The sequence below is a fragment of the Colobus angolensis genome, unplaced genomic scaffold (assembly GCF_000951035.1).
Source record: "Colobus angolensis palliatus isolate OR3802 unplaced genomic scaffold, Cang.pa_1.0 Scaffold111, whole genome shotgun sequence".
In the NCBI taxonomy this organism is placed as follows: domain Eukaryota; kingdom Metazoa; phylum Chordata; class Mammalia; order Primates; family Cercopithecidae; genus Colobus; species Colobus angolensis.
In genome coordinates this window covers 9,722,661-9,740,181 of record NW_012112142.1, presented here as the reverse complement: position 1 = coordinate 9,740,181, position 17,521 = coordinate 9,722,661, and the positions used below count along the sequence as shown (strand labels likewise).

Sequence of the window (17,521 nt, the reverse complement as noted above, 5' to 3'; positions counted from 1 at the left end):
GTAATTTAATGTGGGGAGAGGGTTTGCTTAATGTACTCAAACGTGGTAATGCAGAAGAATCAACTGGGGTCTACCAACAACACAGATTTCTGTGCCCTATCCCAATTAAAATTTTAATTAATAGATCTGGTAACAACTCAAAAAATTCACCTCAATTTTAGGAGTTTCATTGAGAAAAACTAGTTTAAAGTCTATTAGATAATAGCAAGAATGCAATCCACAGGAAAAAAAAATTGGTTTCTCTTATGGACTGAATTTTTTCCTCCCTCCCCTCACCAAAAAATGAAGCCCTAAGCCTCAATGGGCATTTGAAGACAGAACCTTTAAGGAGGTAACTGAGGTTAAATCAGGTCATAAAGGTGGGGCCTAATCCAATAGAACCACTGTTCTTATAAAAAGAGAAACCTGAGATCCTTCTCTCTCCTCTCATGCAGAGGAGAGGCCATGTGAAAACATAGCAAGAAGACGGCCATCTGCAATTTAGTAAGAGAGCACTCACCAGAAATCAACCCTACTGGCATCTTGATCTTGGACTTCCAGCCTCCAGAACAGTTAGAAGGTAACTTTCTGCTGTTTAAGCCACCCTAGTCTATGGTATTTTGTTATGGCAGCCCGAGCAGACTGAGATAATTACTCTCTAGATTATTTTTCATAAAGAATCTGTCATAGCAATTCCAGTTGATAGAGAGCCCATGTTGGAATTTTTATTACATAGAATTCAAATAGATATATAAATAATCCTTACTTTTTAATCTTATTTAATAAATACTAGAACTAAAACCTTTATTTCTAGCAACCATGATTTATTAATAACTTGCTTCCCATTTACATCTAGTTAGTTAAGAGCAAGAATTAACATGTAGTAGGCCTCACAGGCTGCACAGGCCACTGTCTATGCATAGTCATGAATCAATTTGCCTCTTAAAACGTAATCCTGGCTGGGCACAGTGGCTCACACCTGTAATCCCAACACTTTGGGAGGCTGATGCAGGTGGACCACCTGAGGCCAGAAGTTCCAAGGCCAACCTGGCTAACTTCAAGACCAGCCTGTTGAAACCCCATCTCCACTAAAAATACAAAAATTAGCCAGGCATGGTGGTGCATGCCTGTAATCCCAGCTACTTGGGAGGCTGAGGGAGGAGAACTTATTGAACCCAGAAGGTGGAGGTTGCAGTGAACCAAGATCATGCCACTTCATTCCAGCCTGGGCAACAGAGCAAGACTCTGTCTCAAAAATAAATAAATAAATAAATAAATATGATCCTGGAAGTTTTAATCTCTTAGTTCCTAAATATTATGGAGTTTGGGGTTTGTTTTGGTGGGGAAGATCAAACAGGGCAGACTAAAGTCACCTAATTGAAAGTACAGGCCACTCATGGCCAGGGTTGGTTTTTTAAGGGGTGTTTTGTTTTAAACTTTTTAATTTTGAAATCATTATAGATTCACAGGAAGTTGCAAAGATAATACAGAGAAATCCTCTGTACTCTTCACTCAGTTACACCTCAATATTACCTCTTATATAACTATAGCATAGTATCAAAATCAGAAAACTGATATCGATACAAAGTATGTATAGTTCCATGCCATTTTACTACATGTGCGGAGTCATGCAACAGTCGCAATCAAGGTACACAACTACTCTATCACCACAAGGATTACCCTCATGCTACCCTTTTATTAAAAGTTCTACTCATCCCTCTGCCTTTCTATCTATACCTAGCCCTTGGCAACCACTAATCTGTTCTTCATCTCTAAAATTTCCTCATGTTGAGAATGTCATACAAATGGAATCACATAGTATGTGACTTTTGAGATTAGTTTTTTTCACTTGGCATAATGCCCTTGAAATCCATCCAAGTTGTGTTCATCAATAGTTTCTTTTTATTGCTAAGTAATATTCCACAGTAAGAATGTACCAGTTTGTTTAGCCATTCAACCTACTGATGACCACAGTTTGTTTAGCCATTCACCTACTGATGACCATTTTGAATGTTTTTGGTTGTTGGCTAATGCAATAACGCTGCTTTGGACATTTGCGTATATGTATTTGTGTGAACATAAATTTTCATTTCTCTGGAATAAGTACCCAGTAGTTCAACAGTTTGATCATATGATAGCTGCATGTTTAATTTTTAAGAAACTGTCAAACAATTCTCCAGAGTGATTACACCATTTTGCATTTCCACTTGCAATGTATGAGAAATCAGTCTGTCTGCATCTCTGCCAGCATTAATGTTGTCACCATTTTTTATTTTAGCAGTTCTCTAATAAGTGTGTAATAATATCTCATGGTCTTAATTTGCATTTCCCTATTAGCTAGTAATGTTGAACAACTTTTCATTTGTTTGCCATCTGTATATCCTCTTCATTGAAATGTATCTTGAAGTCTTTTGCCTATTTTTAATTGGATTGACTTTTTTACTGTTGATTTTAATTTTTTATTGTGGTAAATATAACCCAAAATTTACCATTCTGAAGTGTACAGTTCAGTGGCATTAAGTCCATTCACACTGTTGTGCAATCATCACCACTATCCATTTACAGAACTTTTCATCCTTTGAAACAGAAACTCTGTACCTATTAAACAATAACGCCCCATTTATTTTCTCTCTAGGCCCTAGAAACCTCTAATTTGACTATTCCAAGCAGCTCATATGAAGTGGATATTTATCCACATGTGAGCACTGTGTCTCATTTTCCAAATTCTCACAAGGTAAAACCTGGCAGTCATCAAATCTTATAGTCTTGGGTGCCACCATCTTGGTTACATTAATTACCAACCTGAGTGGGTAGAGAGGAGTCTCCTATCAGTTTCTACTTTGACCTTCTTCTCTTCGTATAGTAGCCCATTCCAGCCATATTAGCTTCCAGAAAAGGGACCAGCCCATGTTTTCTTTTTAGATTCATCTCAGAGTTAACTTTAAGGGTTCCTCAAGTGACCCATGTACTTTCCACTGGTCTTTTCCCCATCCTTCCAGGGTCTCTTTTACCAGTCCCTTGACAAGTATAGTGAGTCCACCCCCATTCAGCTATACACATGGCCATCTCCGGGGTCAGCAGCACTTGATAGGGACCTTCTCAGCTTGGATGGAGCTTGTCTTCTTTCCAAGTCTTAATCAGCACCTAGTTGCCAGGCTGGAAGCAGTGAACTGCTAACTCAAGAGGCGGATATTGAGTCAGAAGTCCTTTTAACCTAAGGGATTACAGGGTGGAGGATAATGCCTGTATATAATTTCTTAAGAACTGATCCTTGGTTTCCATAGTAGGAATACCCATAGCTCTGCCTGAATACAGGAGCCCATATAATAACTCATAGGGGGACAATCTCAAGTCTTTTCTTGGGACTGTCCTAATCCTAAGGAGTGCTATTGGGAGACATTTGGTCCAAGGCATTTTAGTTTATTAGGTTGGTGAAATGCTTTTTGAGAGTTTGATTCATTCTTTCTACCTTTGCAGAGGAAGGGGGATGCCAAGGGGTGTAATAATCCCATCTAATTCGTAAACCTTCCATAATTCCCCTTAACACCCTGGAGGTGAAGTGGCTGCCATTGTCTGAATCAATGTTTTTCACCAGGCCAAATCTAGGTAAAGTCTGTTATAATATTATATTTTATATTAAAAATATATATAATATATATATAATATTATAAAGTTATAATATTATTTTGACCACATTCCTGGGGGTGGCTGTCGGAAGGGGAAAGGCTTCCACCCAGCTGGAAAGGTGATCCACTATTACCAGTAAATAAATACTCAGTCTTCCTACTTTGGGTATTTATGCGAAATCTACTTGAATGCTCTGAAGTGGTCTTAGTCCAGGAGGTCTTCCTCCTGTGAACTGTTTTCTAATCACCTCTTTGTTTATCCTTTGATAAGTTACACAACTTCCACATACTTATTTAATGAGGGTATAAATCCCTATACACCCATAATTCGTAAGTATTGCATCATGCAGACTCTGGGGTCCCCAGTGCCTCCCTTTGGGGAGTAATACAGACATCAGTTCTCTCATCAGGGGTTTACTTATCATTTCTCTCCCATCAGGAAGTACCCATTTCCCATCTTCACTTTGAGTGACGCCTATCCTGTCTAATTCTTCCTTCTCCTCTCTGGTAAACTGAGACCTTAATACTACCTTAGGGATGTCTGGTATCAGACTAAATAGTCTATAATTTCTTCCCCCAGGGAGGCCTGCCTAGCAGCTTCATCTGCAAACCTGTTTCCTACAGCTTCTCTAGTGTTCTCTTTCTGATGATCATTTACATGAACTATGGCTACCTCTGCTGGAAGCAGGAGACTTTCTAAAACCTGTTTCACCAGTTCCTCATGTACCAATTATTTTCTCCTGCTATTTATTAGGCCCCGCTCTGTCCAGATTTTTCCAAAAGTGTGTACCACCTCATAGGCACATTTAGAATCAGTATATATAGTCCCTTCTTGGCCTTCAAGGAGCTTTAGGGGTCAAGAGCATGTAATTCACAGGTTTGGGCTGACCAGCCATTAGGTAATCTACCTTTCTCACATAATGAGTGCTTATTTCCATCAAAGACAGCATAACCATTATGTCCCTTGCCATCTATCACTCCGGATGACCCATCCACAAACAGTCTAATCCCATCACATAGTGGAGCTTCCCTAAGGTCTGGTCTAACTTTGGCTTGGTATTCTATGATATCTAAGCAGTTACAGTCTGATGTCTCTTTGTTCTTGTCTCCTTTCCATAGGAAACTGGCTGGATTAAGGTAAGTATCAGGTGTTACCAAACAATCTTTTTCTAGTAATATGGCTTCATATTTTAGAATCTGAGAATCCAACAACCATCTCCCAGCTTTCTGATTTAATATATTCCTGACCTGGTGTGGGGTGTTTACTATTAGGGCCCCACCAAAGGGTAGCTTTCAACTCTCCTCTACCACCTGGCCTGTCACAGCTACTGCTTGCACACATTCAGATCACCCCTGAGAGACAGGATTGAGAAGCTTGGAGACAAAAGCAACAAGTTGCCTCTTCACTCCCCAGGTTTGAGTGAGCACCCCAAGGGCCATGCCCCAGTCTACTGTTACAAACAGATGGAATGGTTTCTCTAAAGATGGGAGGGCCAGGACCAGGGCTGTAGTGAGGGCCTGCTTTAGCTCTTTCACTGCCTGAATTTCCTCTGGGGGTCATTGCAAGGGATCAGGCTCCTCTTCTAGTAACTTGAGATACAGAATTTTGTCTTTTAAGCATATGAGTCAATCCATAACCTAAATAGCCAGTTAAACCTAAAAATTTTTGGAGTTTTCTCTTTGTCTTAGGCAAAGGCAAACCCACTATTCCCAATATTCTCTCTGGGTTTAATATCCACTTTCCTTCACTAATCAGGTGTCCTAAATATTTAACTTCTTTTTCTACAAACTGCAATTTGTTCTTAGAGACTCACAATACCCTTTCTCAAAGAAAATACGGCAGGATTTTGGTGGTTTCTGATACCTCGGCCTTCCTTTTGCCAGAAATTAAAAGTTCATCCACATATTCTAACAACTGGGCCCTGGAAAGTTGGAATTCCTCCAGGACTAAGATTTGACAAAATAAGTTTAGGGATTCTGTGAAATCTTGTAACAGAACAGTCCAGTGATACTGTTGTTTTCTCATTTCTTTTTTGCCTATGAACATCCAATTACTCCAGCACCATTTGTTGAAAACACTATCCTTCCTCCATTGAATGGCTTTTGAATCTCTGTCAAAAATCAGTTGGGTATATTTGTGTAGGTCTAGGTTATTGTTGTCCATTTCACTGATCTATGTGTCCATCTCTCTGCCATCACCATACTGTCTTAATTACCCTGGCATATAATGAGTATTATATTTGATTAGTGCTATCGTTTGGCTGTGTCCCCACCCAAATCTCATCTTGCATTATAGTGCCCATAATCCCCACGTGTTGAGGGAAGAAACAGGTGGAAATAATTGAATCATGGGAGCAGGTTCTCCCATCCTGTTCCCATGATATAAGTTCTCACGAGATCTGGTGATTTCATAACAGGCTTCCCCCTTTAGCTCAGCTCTCATTCTTCTCCTTCCTGCTGCCATGTGAAGAAGGACATGTTTGCTTCCCCTTCCACCATGAGTGTAAGTTTCCTGAGGCCTGCCAGCCATGCTGAAATGTGAGTCAATTAAACCTTTCCTTTATAAATTACCCAGTCTCAGATATGTCTTTATTAGCAGCATAAGGACAAAGTAACACAGGTAAAATGATCCCTCTCACTTAATTCCTCCTTTTCAGAATTGTTGTAGCTACTCTGATTTGTTTTTCCAAATACATTTTAGAATAATCTTGCCTGTGCATGAAGAAGAAAAAAAAAACCTTGCTGGAGTTTTAATAGGAATTGTATTAAACCTGCATATCGATTTAGAGATCATTAACATCTACACTACGGTGAGTCTTCCAATCCTTGTACATGGTCATTTATTTAGATCTTTGATTTCTCTCATCAGTGTTTTGTTGTTTTCAGCATGAGTCCTGTACATACACTGTCAGATTTACACCTACATAGTTTTTATTTTGAGCAATTATCAATGCTATATTTTTAATTTTGGTTTCCATGTGTTCATTGCTAGTACATAAAAGTACAATTGATTTTTGTCTATTCTCTTATGTTCTGAAACCCTGCTGAGTTTTTTAGTTCTAGAAATTATTGTGTAGATTCCTTAGGACTTCTTTTTAACCATGTTTTTCATTTCATTTTTTAAAAGTTCATTCGTTCAAAAAATTGTTAGATTAAGCTGGGCACGGTGGCTCACGCCTGCAATCCCAGCACTTTGGGATGCTGAGGTGGGAAGACCATTTGTGGTCAGGAGTTCAAGACCAGCCTGGCCAACATGGGGAAACCCCATCTCTACTAAAAATACAAAAATTAGCCAGGTGTGGTGGTGAGTGCCTATAATCCCAGCTACTCAGGAGGCTGAGGCAGGAGAATCACTTGAACCCAGGAGGTTGCAGTGAGCTGAGATCACACCACTGCACTCCAGCCTGGGCAACAGAGTGAGACTCCATCTCTCTCTCTCTCTCACACACACACACAATTGTTAGATTGTTTAGTGTTCTAGATATAGAGGTAACTCTATATCTAGAGGTATAGTGCTAGATATAGAGGTAACTAAGAAAATTACGGGGTTTGTTTTTGGACCTCACAAAGCTTAGATTCTAGAGGACAGAAAAAGGCTGTAAACATATAATAAATGAGGAGAACGGTAGGAAAAGACACAAAAGCAACTTTATGGAGGGCCTTAAAGTCAACAGTAGCCATTTGAATTTTAAGATGATAAGCACTGGAAGATTTAAAATAGGATAGTGAGGCTGCTCTGCCTATGAAGTAGCCAATGGTATATTTTTAATTTTTAATTTTCTTTTATTCATTTACTTTCTTAATAAACTTGCTTTCACTTTGCACCGTGAAAAAAATTAAATGAAATAGGGTCATGAGATTAGCTTGGTGTCCATTTTAAGTCATTAAAACAAAAACCTTATCAAAGAGGTTGGTATGTTTCTTTCCTCTCTTATTTTTTTTACAACTTAAAAAACGTATATGAACATAAATTTCATAAAGTCAGGGATTATTTGTAATTACTTCATATGATGGTTTATTAATCACAGTCCTCTCTATACAATCAGTTTGCTTTTGATTCTATAAGGTGGTATAATATAAATTTCCTAGGAGAAAAGTAACCTCACAATAATGTTATTGCAGTTGACCAACGCTAACCACTGCTTTTGGAACTGCCTTTTCTCTTTGCTTATCACAAATATAAACACACACACACTTTTCATCTAATAGTATGATGGAAATAATAGAGACTCTAGAGTCAGACGTGATTATTTTTTTAACCTCCTTTGGCTTCAGTATCTTATCTATAAAATGCAGCTATTAACATCTACTTCCAAAACCCTGTTTTGAGAACTAAGGGTAAAGTATAATATATTGAGTTCCAGGAACACAGAGGTTGCTCAATAAACAATCACTCCCTATCCTGTGCTTTTTCTCTTTCATCCCCATCACTCAGCTCCCATTCTCAGATCTAACATATTTGTAAAACCATGTAATTAGCAATTGAGGCCTTAGACTAAAACTTTATACAAAATTTTAATGCCCATTACGATAGCACCCACTAATCCAATGATTAGTGGCATGACTCACTGCAAAAAAAAATCTTTCACAGACGTCTAAAATATTTTAAAATGTTAAAAAGGACCATGGTATTATTACAGAATTTTTAGTTATGCTATAAAATAAATTTAAAGTTCGCCACTTTCAATTGAAATCTTATAAAAGAGAGTATTATACACATTTTTTTAACTAGTGGCAAAAGAAGGAAATAAGTTTTGAATATCTTGGTATAAAAACCTAATATTTCATTTCATACATCTATCATTCAAGAGGTATTTTTAAAATACAGTCATGGTGCTTTTGGAAGTCTAATATTATGACGTTATGTAATTTATATGAATTAATAGCATTATGTTCTCTTAGACATCTTATTTTGTAATATTCAATTTTTCAAGACCTAGTATTAACAGAAAGAAGAAAATGTTACAGACAATTCAAAGTAATCTGTCAAGTTTTAAATTTACCAATTTTTTTTCTTGTCTACTTTGGAATAATCACTTCACTGGTACCATTCAGCTATCTTCATTCATCCTGTTAGTTTCTTAGCACAAAGACTAATTCCAAATTTCCTCCACTCCACCTCAAATCCACACTCCTTCTTAATACTTAATTCCTTCTTAATAGTTTATTTTCTATATTATTTTTGTCTTCCACTGTGGCATTATTCCCAGTAAAGACAAATATCTCTGTACCTGTACCTTCACCTCCTATTGGAAAAAGGAAAGTTCCAAAATCATTCCTGTCTCTAGCATGATGGATAGATCAATTACCTCAATTCTCTTTTATCTTCGGTATCTTCCTACAATTCAACTTGGTCTTAAGTTCCCTTTTACTCAGCTCCTGTCTCCTCTAAACCGCTCTTCGTAAGACTACCATAATCAACGTGTTAAATATGTTAGTATAATCGTGTTTGTAACTTGGTATTAAAAAAAAAACACTCTAGCAAACTGAAGTAACAGATTTTTGTTCACTTTTCTACGGGACATTTTAAATGACCTATTTTGTCTGTATTACAGGGCCTTAATGTCTAGTTTCACAACTATATTAACCAAGCCTGAAGGGCGCTATAGTTAGGCAATATTTTCCAATATAAAGTTTAAACTCTTATTGTGAATCTTTGGAATTTGGCATGAAAGAGAACAAGCATGATTGCATCTGTTCTTCCGTATTGTAAACCATCTTCAGTGTCAACATACACAATGAGTTTTGTGGTATTTCCACCTGGTTTTCTAATTTCAAAGTACTCTTTTGCATGACACAGGAATAAAAATACTTGAATTCTAATCTGCCATTTTCCTTACTCTCCTCACACTTTTTTGGACGGTTTATAATTTTCGATATGGTACAAAGACTCACTAACTGGTTTTTTGCTAGAGGCCTGCTACTGATACTGATGGCCGCTAAATGCTAGGTAAGCCGCCGGTACTGCTCTTACTTCAATACCGCAGGATAAAGGCAGTGACATTTAGGCGCGCAAGCGCAATTCTTAATTAATGAGGCAAGGCAAAGTCTTCTCAATCCGAGTTTTGAGTTTTTCTTACTTTTCCCCCAAATGCTCTTTTCCTCGGATTTCACATCAATAGCACTTTCTCGAGTTCTCACGAGTAACCTGACGCAGGCGGAACCGACGGAGACTAGCCGGCGAGAATCCTACGGTCGCAGCCATCTGCGCAGCGTCCTTCGGGGACGCTCCGTGCGGAAGACCGCCTGTGACTCGACACACTCTCCAGTGACGCGGCAGTCGCCGCACCTGCGCGGCGGGGCGGGAAGGAGGCTCCGACTGCGGGGGGAACGGAGTCTACGACTCCGGGCGGAAGCTGGGGAAGCAGGGAGGGAGTGAGGGAAGAAGGGAGGAAGAGACGGGCGGAGGGGCGGTTCTTGCCGGAGGTTCCTAGGTCCTTCACTTCCTGTTTGCCGGCACTTCAAAATCCGGGTCAAAGGGTGTTGCTTCGGTCTCTTTTACCCGGCTGATGCCAGCACCCTCCGTGACAGCGCCTCCTGACTCAGCCTACGGCCGGCTTCTTCTCACGATCTGCTGAAGCCTGGACGCCCACACCTGACCCGGAACTCGGAGGCGCGCTTCCTCCACCCACCGGCTAGCAGCCCCGGGCCCTGAGCGCCCGCCGACGCCGCCGGGGGTCCCGACAGGCCTCTCCACGCTGATGCTGACAGGGATCGAGGGCCCGGGGCGGCGGCGGAGTACGGGCCTCTGGCGCCTTAGGCCAGCCGCAGGTGTCGGCTCTTACGCTCTCCAGGCTCGCCAGCTCTCGCCCCAGCTTGGATGGGTCTCCCCGCCCCATAAATGTGGCTGCTGAGGCGGCGGTGGCGGTGGCCCGTCACGCTGCTGCTGCGGCACTCCAAGTTCACCTCCGCCCCGGGGCTCTCCTGTCCCACCTCGGGGCTGCCGCCACCCGCTCCTTATCCTCTGGCCCTGGCCTTGCTGCGTGGCGACAATGGACAAGATCCTGGAGGGCCTTGTGAGTTCTTCGCATCCCCTGCCCCTCAAGAGGGTGATTGTGCGGAAGGTGGTGGAATCGGCAGAGCACTGGCTAGACGAGGCGCAGTGCGAGGCCATGTTTGACCTGACGACTCGGCTCATCCTGGAGGGCCAGGACCCTTTCCAGCGGCAGGTGGGGCACCAGGTGCTGGAGGCCTACGCACGATACCACCGGCCAGAGTTCGAGTCCTTCTTCAACAAGACCTTCGTGTTGGGCCTCCTTCATCAGGGCTACCACTCTCTGGACAGGAAGGATGTAGCCATCCTGGACTACATTCACAACGGCCTGAAGCTGATTATGAGCTGTCCGTCGGTGCTGGATCTCTTCAGCCTCCTGCAGGTAGAGGTGTTACGGATGGTGTGTGAGAGACCGGAGCCGCAGCTCTGTGCCCGACTGAGCGACCTTCTGACCGACTTCGTGCAATGCATCCCCAAGGGGAAATTGTCCATCACGTTCTGTCAACAGCTGGTTCGAACGATAGGCCACTTCCAGTGCGTGTCCACCCAGGAGAGGGAGCTGCGGGAATATGTCTCCCAGGTGACAAAAGTGAGTAACTTGCTGCAGAACATCTGGAAGGCTGAGCCTACCACACTGCTGCCTTCTCTGCAGGAAGTTTTTGCAAGCATCTCTTCCACAGGTAAGGGTCATTATCTTTCAGAATATCTCATAAAAATTCAGTATATGTCTCTCTTGAACACACACATTCACACTATGTTTTCCTACTGCCGTGAAAACATTCTTAAGGGAGAGCAAATCCTAATACCCTCATCCCAGATTTATTCACATTCACTACCTTATTCAGGACGTCACTTCGTACTTTAAAAACAGGCAGCGTTCCCATTTTAAAGGTTGAGAACGTCCAGGTCTAAGACCTTTGGCACTAAACAAGTTACTTAATTACCCAGCCTCTGCTCGAGTTATTTGGAATGCTTTGAGGATGACAGCTACTGCAGAAAGCTTCCATTCATTAGTGACTAATGGTAGCGTGATGTTTACCATAGTATTTATTGTTCGTGTCTCTCTCCCTTTGTAATGAGTTTTTCCCCCATTTTTGTATTTCCTCATTTTTGAATTAATGGATTGTGCAGTTTGTTTTATTACTGGATTATCCCAGTTAACTATGAAGTTTTTAAATACTGACATTTTTTGTCTACAGTATCTAGTAGACAAAGGAGGGATACAGATAGAATGAGGGAAGGAAAAAGAGTACGAGGATTTAAATATTTGTTTTAGTGTCCATGAACTGCATTCTCAGAAAGCAGAGAAGGGTCACATGATACTTGCCTAGAAAATGCTTTCTCGCCCAGGAATTTTACCAGTACCTCTGCCTTCCTTGTTCTGTCTTGGACCTTTCAGGTCTGAATAGATTCAAAACCGTGTTCATTTCCGCTCTACTTGGTACAAGCATTCTCCTTCATTTATACCACCAGTGGGGACTGTCTGGCTGTTCAGATTGAACTTGTGAGGGACGTGTCCTCTTTTTATCTTAAGAACCAGAAGTAAAGGTGGAGTTTTAACAAGCATTCTATGTTCTGATGAATTTAATATATTTATGAAAGAATTACAAACGATGTATTTGCAGTGTCTGAATTGGTTTTTCTTTTCTTATTGTAATTTTACTTTTATTGCCTGTGTTGTCATAACTGTTAGGTTCCTGCCAAATTTTTTCAACTGTAGCAGTAAAGGTACTTGTCTTGGATTTGCTTAATTTGTATCCAGTTTAAGCAAAGTCTCCCCAAAAGTCACCTTAATTTCTACTTTAAGAGATTTTTTAAAATCTTCCTTAGAGCAATGTAATGATGAATAGTTTTAAGTTATTCTGGAGCGTCTGAAGTGGGAGTTGAAATGATACTTAAGTGCCCCCAAAAGTCACCTTAATTTCTACTTTAAGAAACTTTTTTAAATCTTCCTTAGAGAGATGTAATGATCAATAAGTTTTAAGTTATTTTGGAGGGTCTGAAGTAGAAGTTGAAATGATACTTTATGTTTCTTTATATTTCCTTTCTGATTAGTAATTTACAAGTTAATATTTTAGCACAACAATAAGTCGATAGATTATGAAAAATTAGAGTAACTTATGGACTATAGCAATATATTTTAGTATTCTGTCTCTAGTATGAGTGATCAATCATTGCTGCTGACTCTTAATCTTTCATTCCTGTAATTTAACATTCCTTGTAAATTAGAGTCTACGCCTGAGGGTGTAGCATAATAATCCTTCCTAATTAACACCTTTGCTGCAATTACTTTTGTTTTTTTTGTAAAGTGTTGTTCTTTTTAAATACTTGAACGTACTTGCCATGTTCCCTTTTCTTTTTAATTGAAAAAACAGATGCATCATTTGAACCTTCTGTAGCATTGGCAAGCCTTGTGCAGCATATTCCTCTTCAGATGATTACAGTTCTCATCAGGAGCCTTACTACAGATCCAAATGTAAAAGATGCAAGTATGACCCAAGCCCTTTGCAGGTACTTCTTCATGACACTATTAATGGTAATTGTAGATTTGGGAAGAGGAAATATTTTGTATTTTGTGAGTAATGAAAAACTTATGAATGTTTAAAACTAAAATCATGGAATGACATATGTAAATATTCTCCAAATAGATTGGAATTGTTTACCTTATAGCGTTGACAGGCATCCCAATAATTCACAAATCTATTTTCAGTTCAACTTTAATTCCCAAAATATACACACACATACGCAGATGCTGATTGGATTATCAGTATACAGTATTTCACTAATTTCGTTGCTCATCATTGTTTCCTGCAACCTATTTTTCTTCTGCGTTTTTTTTTTCTTCCTTAGTAAGTATATACTTTACTTTCTCTCTCAACCAGGCTCAATGTGTAATACACTGTTTGCCTTCACCTGTTTGTATTTTTTTTCTTTCTCAGTTTTAAATCAGTTTCTCAGATTTGGCAAGATACAGAATTCTAATTTGATAGCCATTTTCTCTTAGCATTTTAAAAATAATACTGTATTACCTTTGGGCATCTATTGTTGCCGGTGGGAAGTCACCTGTCAATCTGACTCATACCTTTGTGAGTAGTCAGCTTTTCTGGAAACTTTTATGTTCTCTTTATCCCTAATGTTCTATAATTTTTTCTTACATTTCTAGGTATCATCTTAATATTATTTGCCCTTCTCAGCACTTTGGCACTTTTATTCAGTCATTCATTCATTTATTCAAACCACACTTATTGAGTACTTACCATGAATGCCAGGCAGTGTTCAAAATGTCCTCAAACAAACTGATAAAAATATCTGCCCTATAGGCTTACATTCTACTTGGGGAGGCAGACAGTAATTTAATAACACACTTCATTGATTCCAACATGTCTTCTAATTTCAAAGATGTTTAAATGTAGAAATGCCCAGTCATTCGTGTCCTAGTTAAATTGGCATGACTTTTCTTGCCTTGGTGGTACATAAGCTAATTATGCATCTTAAAATTGAATTTGTTTTAGATTTGATTAAATATAATAAGTAAAATAATTTAGTATGTTAGATAGTGATACGTGTTTGAAAAAAAGCAGACAAAAAGAGGGATAGGAGTAGACAGGAAGGGGGACAGATTGTGGGGAAGTGGTTTGCAATTTTAAATAAGATGGATGAAGAAGTCTTCACTAAGGTAACCATGAAGTGAAGGCATGAAGGATGTGAAGAAGCAAACCTGTGGATATCTGAGGGGAAGAATATCAATACTGTTTTATAGTTCACTAATTTTTCTCTTCAAAGGTGCTCATCTGTAGAGCTTACTTACTGAGTTTCTTTATTTCAATGACTATTTTTTTCTAATTGAGTTTTTTGTGTCTGCCTGTTCTTATTTAATACCTGACTGTTTTTGTTTTTTAATTCTTTTCCTGTGTGTGTGTGTATATTAAGCACATTTAAATACAATATAAGGATTTGGACAAAAGGTTTCTGTGCTCCTGTTATAAAATTATAATTATAAGGTAACATACAAACTGAGGTATTCATATTAAGTTCCCAGCTACATTTGTACTAACTTCACTCTCTATAACACAAACTCTAGGGACTTAGATTTTCTCCACCTTATCCTAACCCTTTTCACTTCATTGTTTAAAAAGGTCTTCCTCTTCTAGCATTTCTTCTTTCTTCTTGTGCTCTTAAACATAATTGAATCAATTTATCTGTAACTTTTACTTCCAGTTTCATAGTGTTCATTTCCTCTTTGACTTTCAGAAATTTGTGAAAGTGCTTTGTATGTATGAGAAAACTCTTATGTAAATGTTTTTCCTGTTGTGTGACCTCTACCTCCATTGCGTTTAATTTATGATGATCCCCCTTGCTGTGTTTGATAATCTGTATTTTTATTCTCATCTCCTTGATATCTTTGTATTCATTGTTCTTGAAATTCTTATCTGACACCATACTGTTAGGAATTTCTTTCTGTATCTATTCTTTTTATTTTCTTCCTTCCCATTATTATCGTCACTATCAATTCTGATCTGTATGTGGCTGACTTCCAAGTCTTTATGTAAAGTTCTCGTTGTTCATTTACTTTTAAGAAACTCTTACCTTTTTCATCTCTTCATAATGTAACTCCTTCTGTGCCCTATTTAGCAGCAGCACACTTTTGTCAGTGTGACTGTAACAGCACTAAAGTGTCTTTCCCTTTGGGATGAATATATTATAACTTTTATTTCCTCCTAGTAAAACAGATGCAGAGAATTATAGGTTTTGCAGGTGGAAGTGAAATTAGAAATTAGTTGGTCCATCACTTTCATTGCGTAGGGTAATAGTAGCAGATTTTCTTTACATGACATAAACTATTTAATACTCACCACAGTCTTTTGAAATAGGTACTGTTATTGGCCCCATCTCATAGTTGAGGAAACTGAGAGGTTAAATTGTTTACCCAAGTTCATTCAGGTAATAAACAGTGAATCTGGTATTTGAACTTAAATCTGGCTCCCGGTTATGAGAGAGTCACCCATGAAGACACAAACCAAGGCAGTCAAGTTTCTCACTTAGGGCCACTCTCTTAGAGGCAGAACTTACCTTCATGGCCTGATATTAGTGTTTATTTTTTTCTCTTTTTTTACTTAAATTGACACTAATTCTAGATATATGGTCACAAAGCTATAAGCAATTTGCAACTCCATCCTTTCTTTCATTCCCTTTGATTAACATAATTAATAAGTCCATTGGATTATTTCTTTAGGACATTTCTTAAAATGACGCTTATTCTATCCCCACTGCCCTGAAGAAATCAGGCTTTCCTCGTTGCACAGTTTTTTAGTTCGTCTTTTTGCTAGCAGTGACTTACTTTTCTTATCTTAATCATCTGGACTCCTGATTTTTCTCTTTCAATCAAGACATTGTAGTGACTTCCACTACCTACTAAGTTGAATTCATATTCCACTTCTTGGCATTCAGTCCTCTTAATTTTCAAGCCTCTTCAAAAACAGTTGTAGTACCCAATTTAGAAATTTTTTTTCAAGATGTATTTGGAAACTAGTTTTTACCTATTTGTTTCTATGGGGAGTTGTACCCAGTTTTTGTATTACATTTCCAGTATAGCCTGCGTGATCCTATTGACCCATAATCTACCTGAAGTAATTACTCTTATATAGAAAATGTAACTGAAAGGGATAGTGATATTTGTTTTTATCATCCTCCTCCCACTTTATACCTCCCCGTGCTCTATACTTTCCCAAACATAGCAGTGATCATGTTTACAGTCATTTTCTATACTCCATAGAAATGCAAATGTAAATCTAGATACCATACCAGAACCGAACAGGTAACATTAAAATATGAAATAGGCCAAGTATAAGTTAAATGATAGAGAATGGGATACATAAGTACCTTCTAAAAGAGAAAACTGATCATGAACTCCAGTTGTCTGTTGATACAAAGAAATTGGAATCCAGTCTTGTTTGATCTGATTTTTCAAAAGAAGCCTGAAATCCAGTTTTCTTTGTGAAATTTCCCAATGTTTAAAACATTGGGACAAATAAAAGGGAAGGCTGCCTATAGCCTGCAAGCTGCCATGCAAAAGTGGAAATTGGTGTTATTCTCCATAAATTACAATTAAACCAAAACAATTATGGTGTCTTTCATAATTTTGCCAGTTTTACTGTTATGGTTTTAAAGTTGCATGTATTTTTCTTTAGCTATATAAAGAAATGCTTTCATTTAGTTAATAAATTTGAGTTCCTACTCAGTGCCAGGCACTAAGTGCTGGGAATCCAAAGATACATGAGAGATTACCGCTGTCAAGCTCACAATCTAATGGAGGAGGCAGGTCGTGGAGTACGTAAATAACAAGTATATAGTTAAATGTTATTTAAATAGTAAGATATTAAATCAGTATACTAGGGTTAAAAGAAAGTGTCCTTAGAATTCAAACTGATAATCACTGATACATGGTGGATAAGATTCCTATAGTTAACCATAAAAATAGTTTATCCTGCAGTGCCTACCTGTACCGGAGAAGAAACAGACATGTGCAAGTCCAATCAAATTGAAACAGAACTGGAATGTAATTAAAGTGTGGCAAAAAACATTGCATTCTGTACTGGCAGAGCTTAGTTTAAATGCCAGTACTATTATTTGATAATTGTGTGGTTGTTGACAAATTTCCTAACTTTTCTTCCCTTTTTAAGGACAGAAACCATACCTTACTGTTATATTCTCAGCACCAAACACAGTACCTGCTATATAATACACAAATCTTTATTTCATGAATGCTTTCTCACTTAGTCTATTTGAGCTACTGTAAAAAAATATCTTAGATTGGGTTATTTATGAACAACAGAAATTTATTTCCCACAGTTCTGGAGGCTGGGAAAACCAAGGTCACCATGCCTGGCTAATTTTTGTATTTTTAGTAGAGATGGGGTTTCAC

The 17,521-nt window shown here is 38.7% G+C and overlaps 1 protein-coding gene across 2 annotated transcripts in view; it reads left to right on the top strand.

Moving 5' to 3' along the window:
• Window positions 1-10,005: 10,005 nt before the first annotated feature.
• USP38 (ubiquitin specific peptidase 38) overlaps window positions 10,006-17,521 on the top strand; it is a 38,124-nt gene continuing 30,608 nt past the window's right edge. For both annotated transcript variants that reach the window (XM_011957208.1, XM_011957215.1), the window contains exons 1-2: window positions 10,006-11,279; window positions 12,975-13,110. In XM_011957208.1, coding sequence (XP_011812598.1) covers window positions 10,598-11,279; window positions 12,975-13,110 — 818 coding nt within the window. In that variant the 5' untranslated portion in view covers window positions 10,006-10,597. The remainder of the gene's footprint in view (window positions 11,280-12,974; window positions 13,111-17,521) is intronic.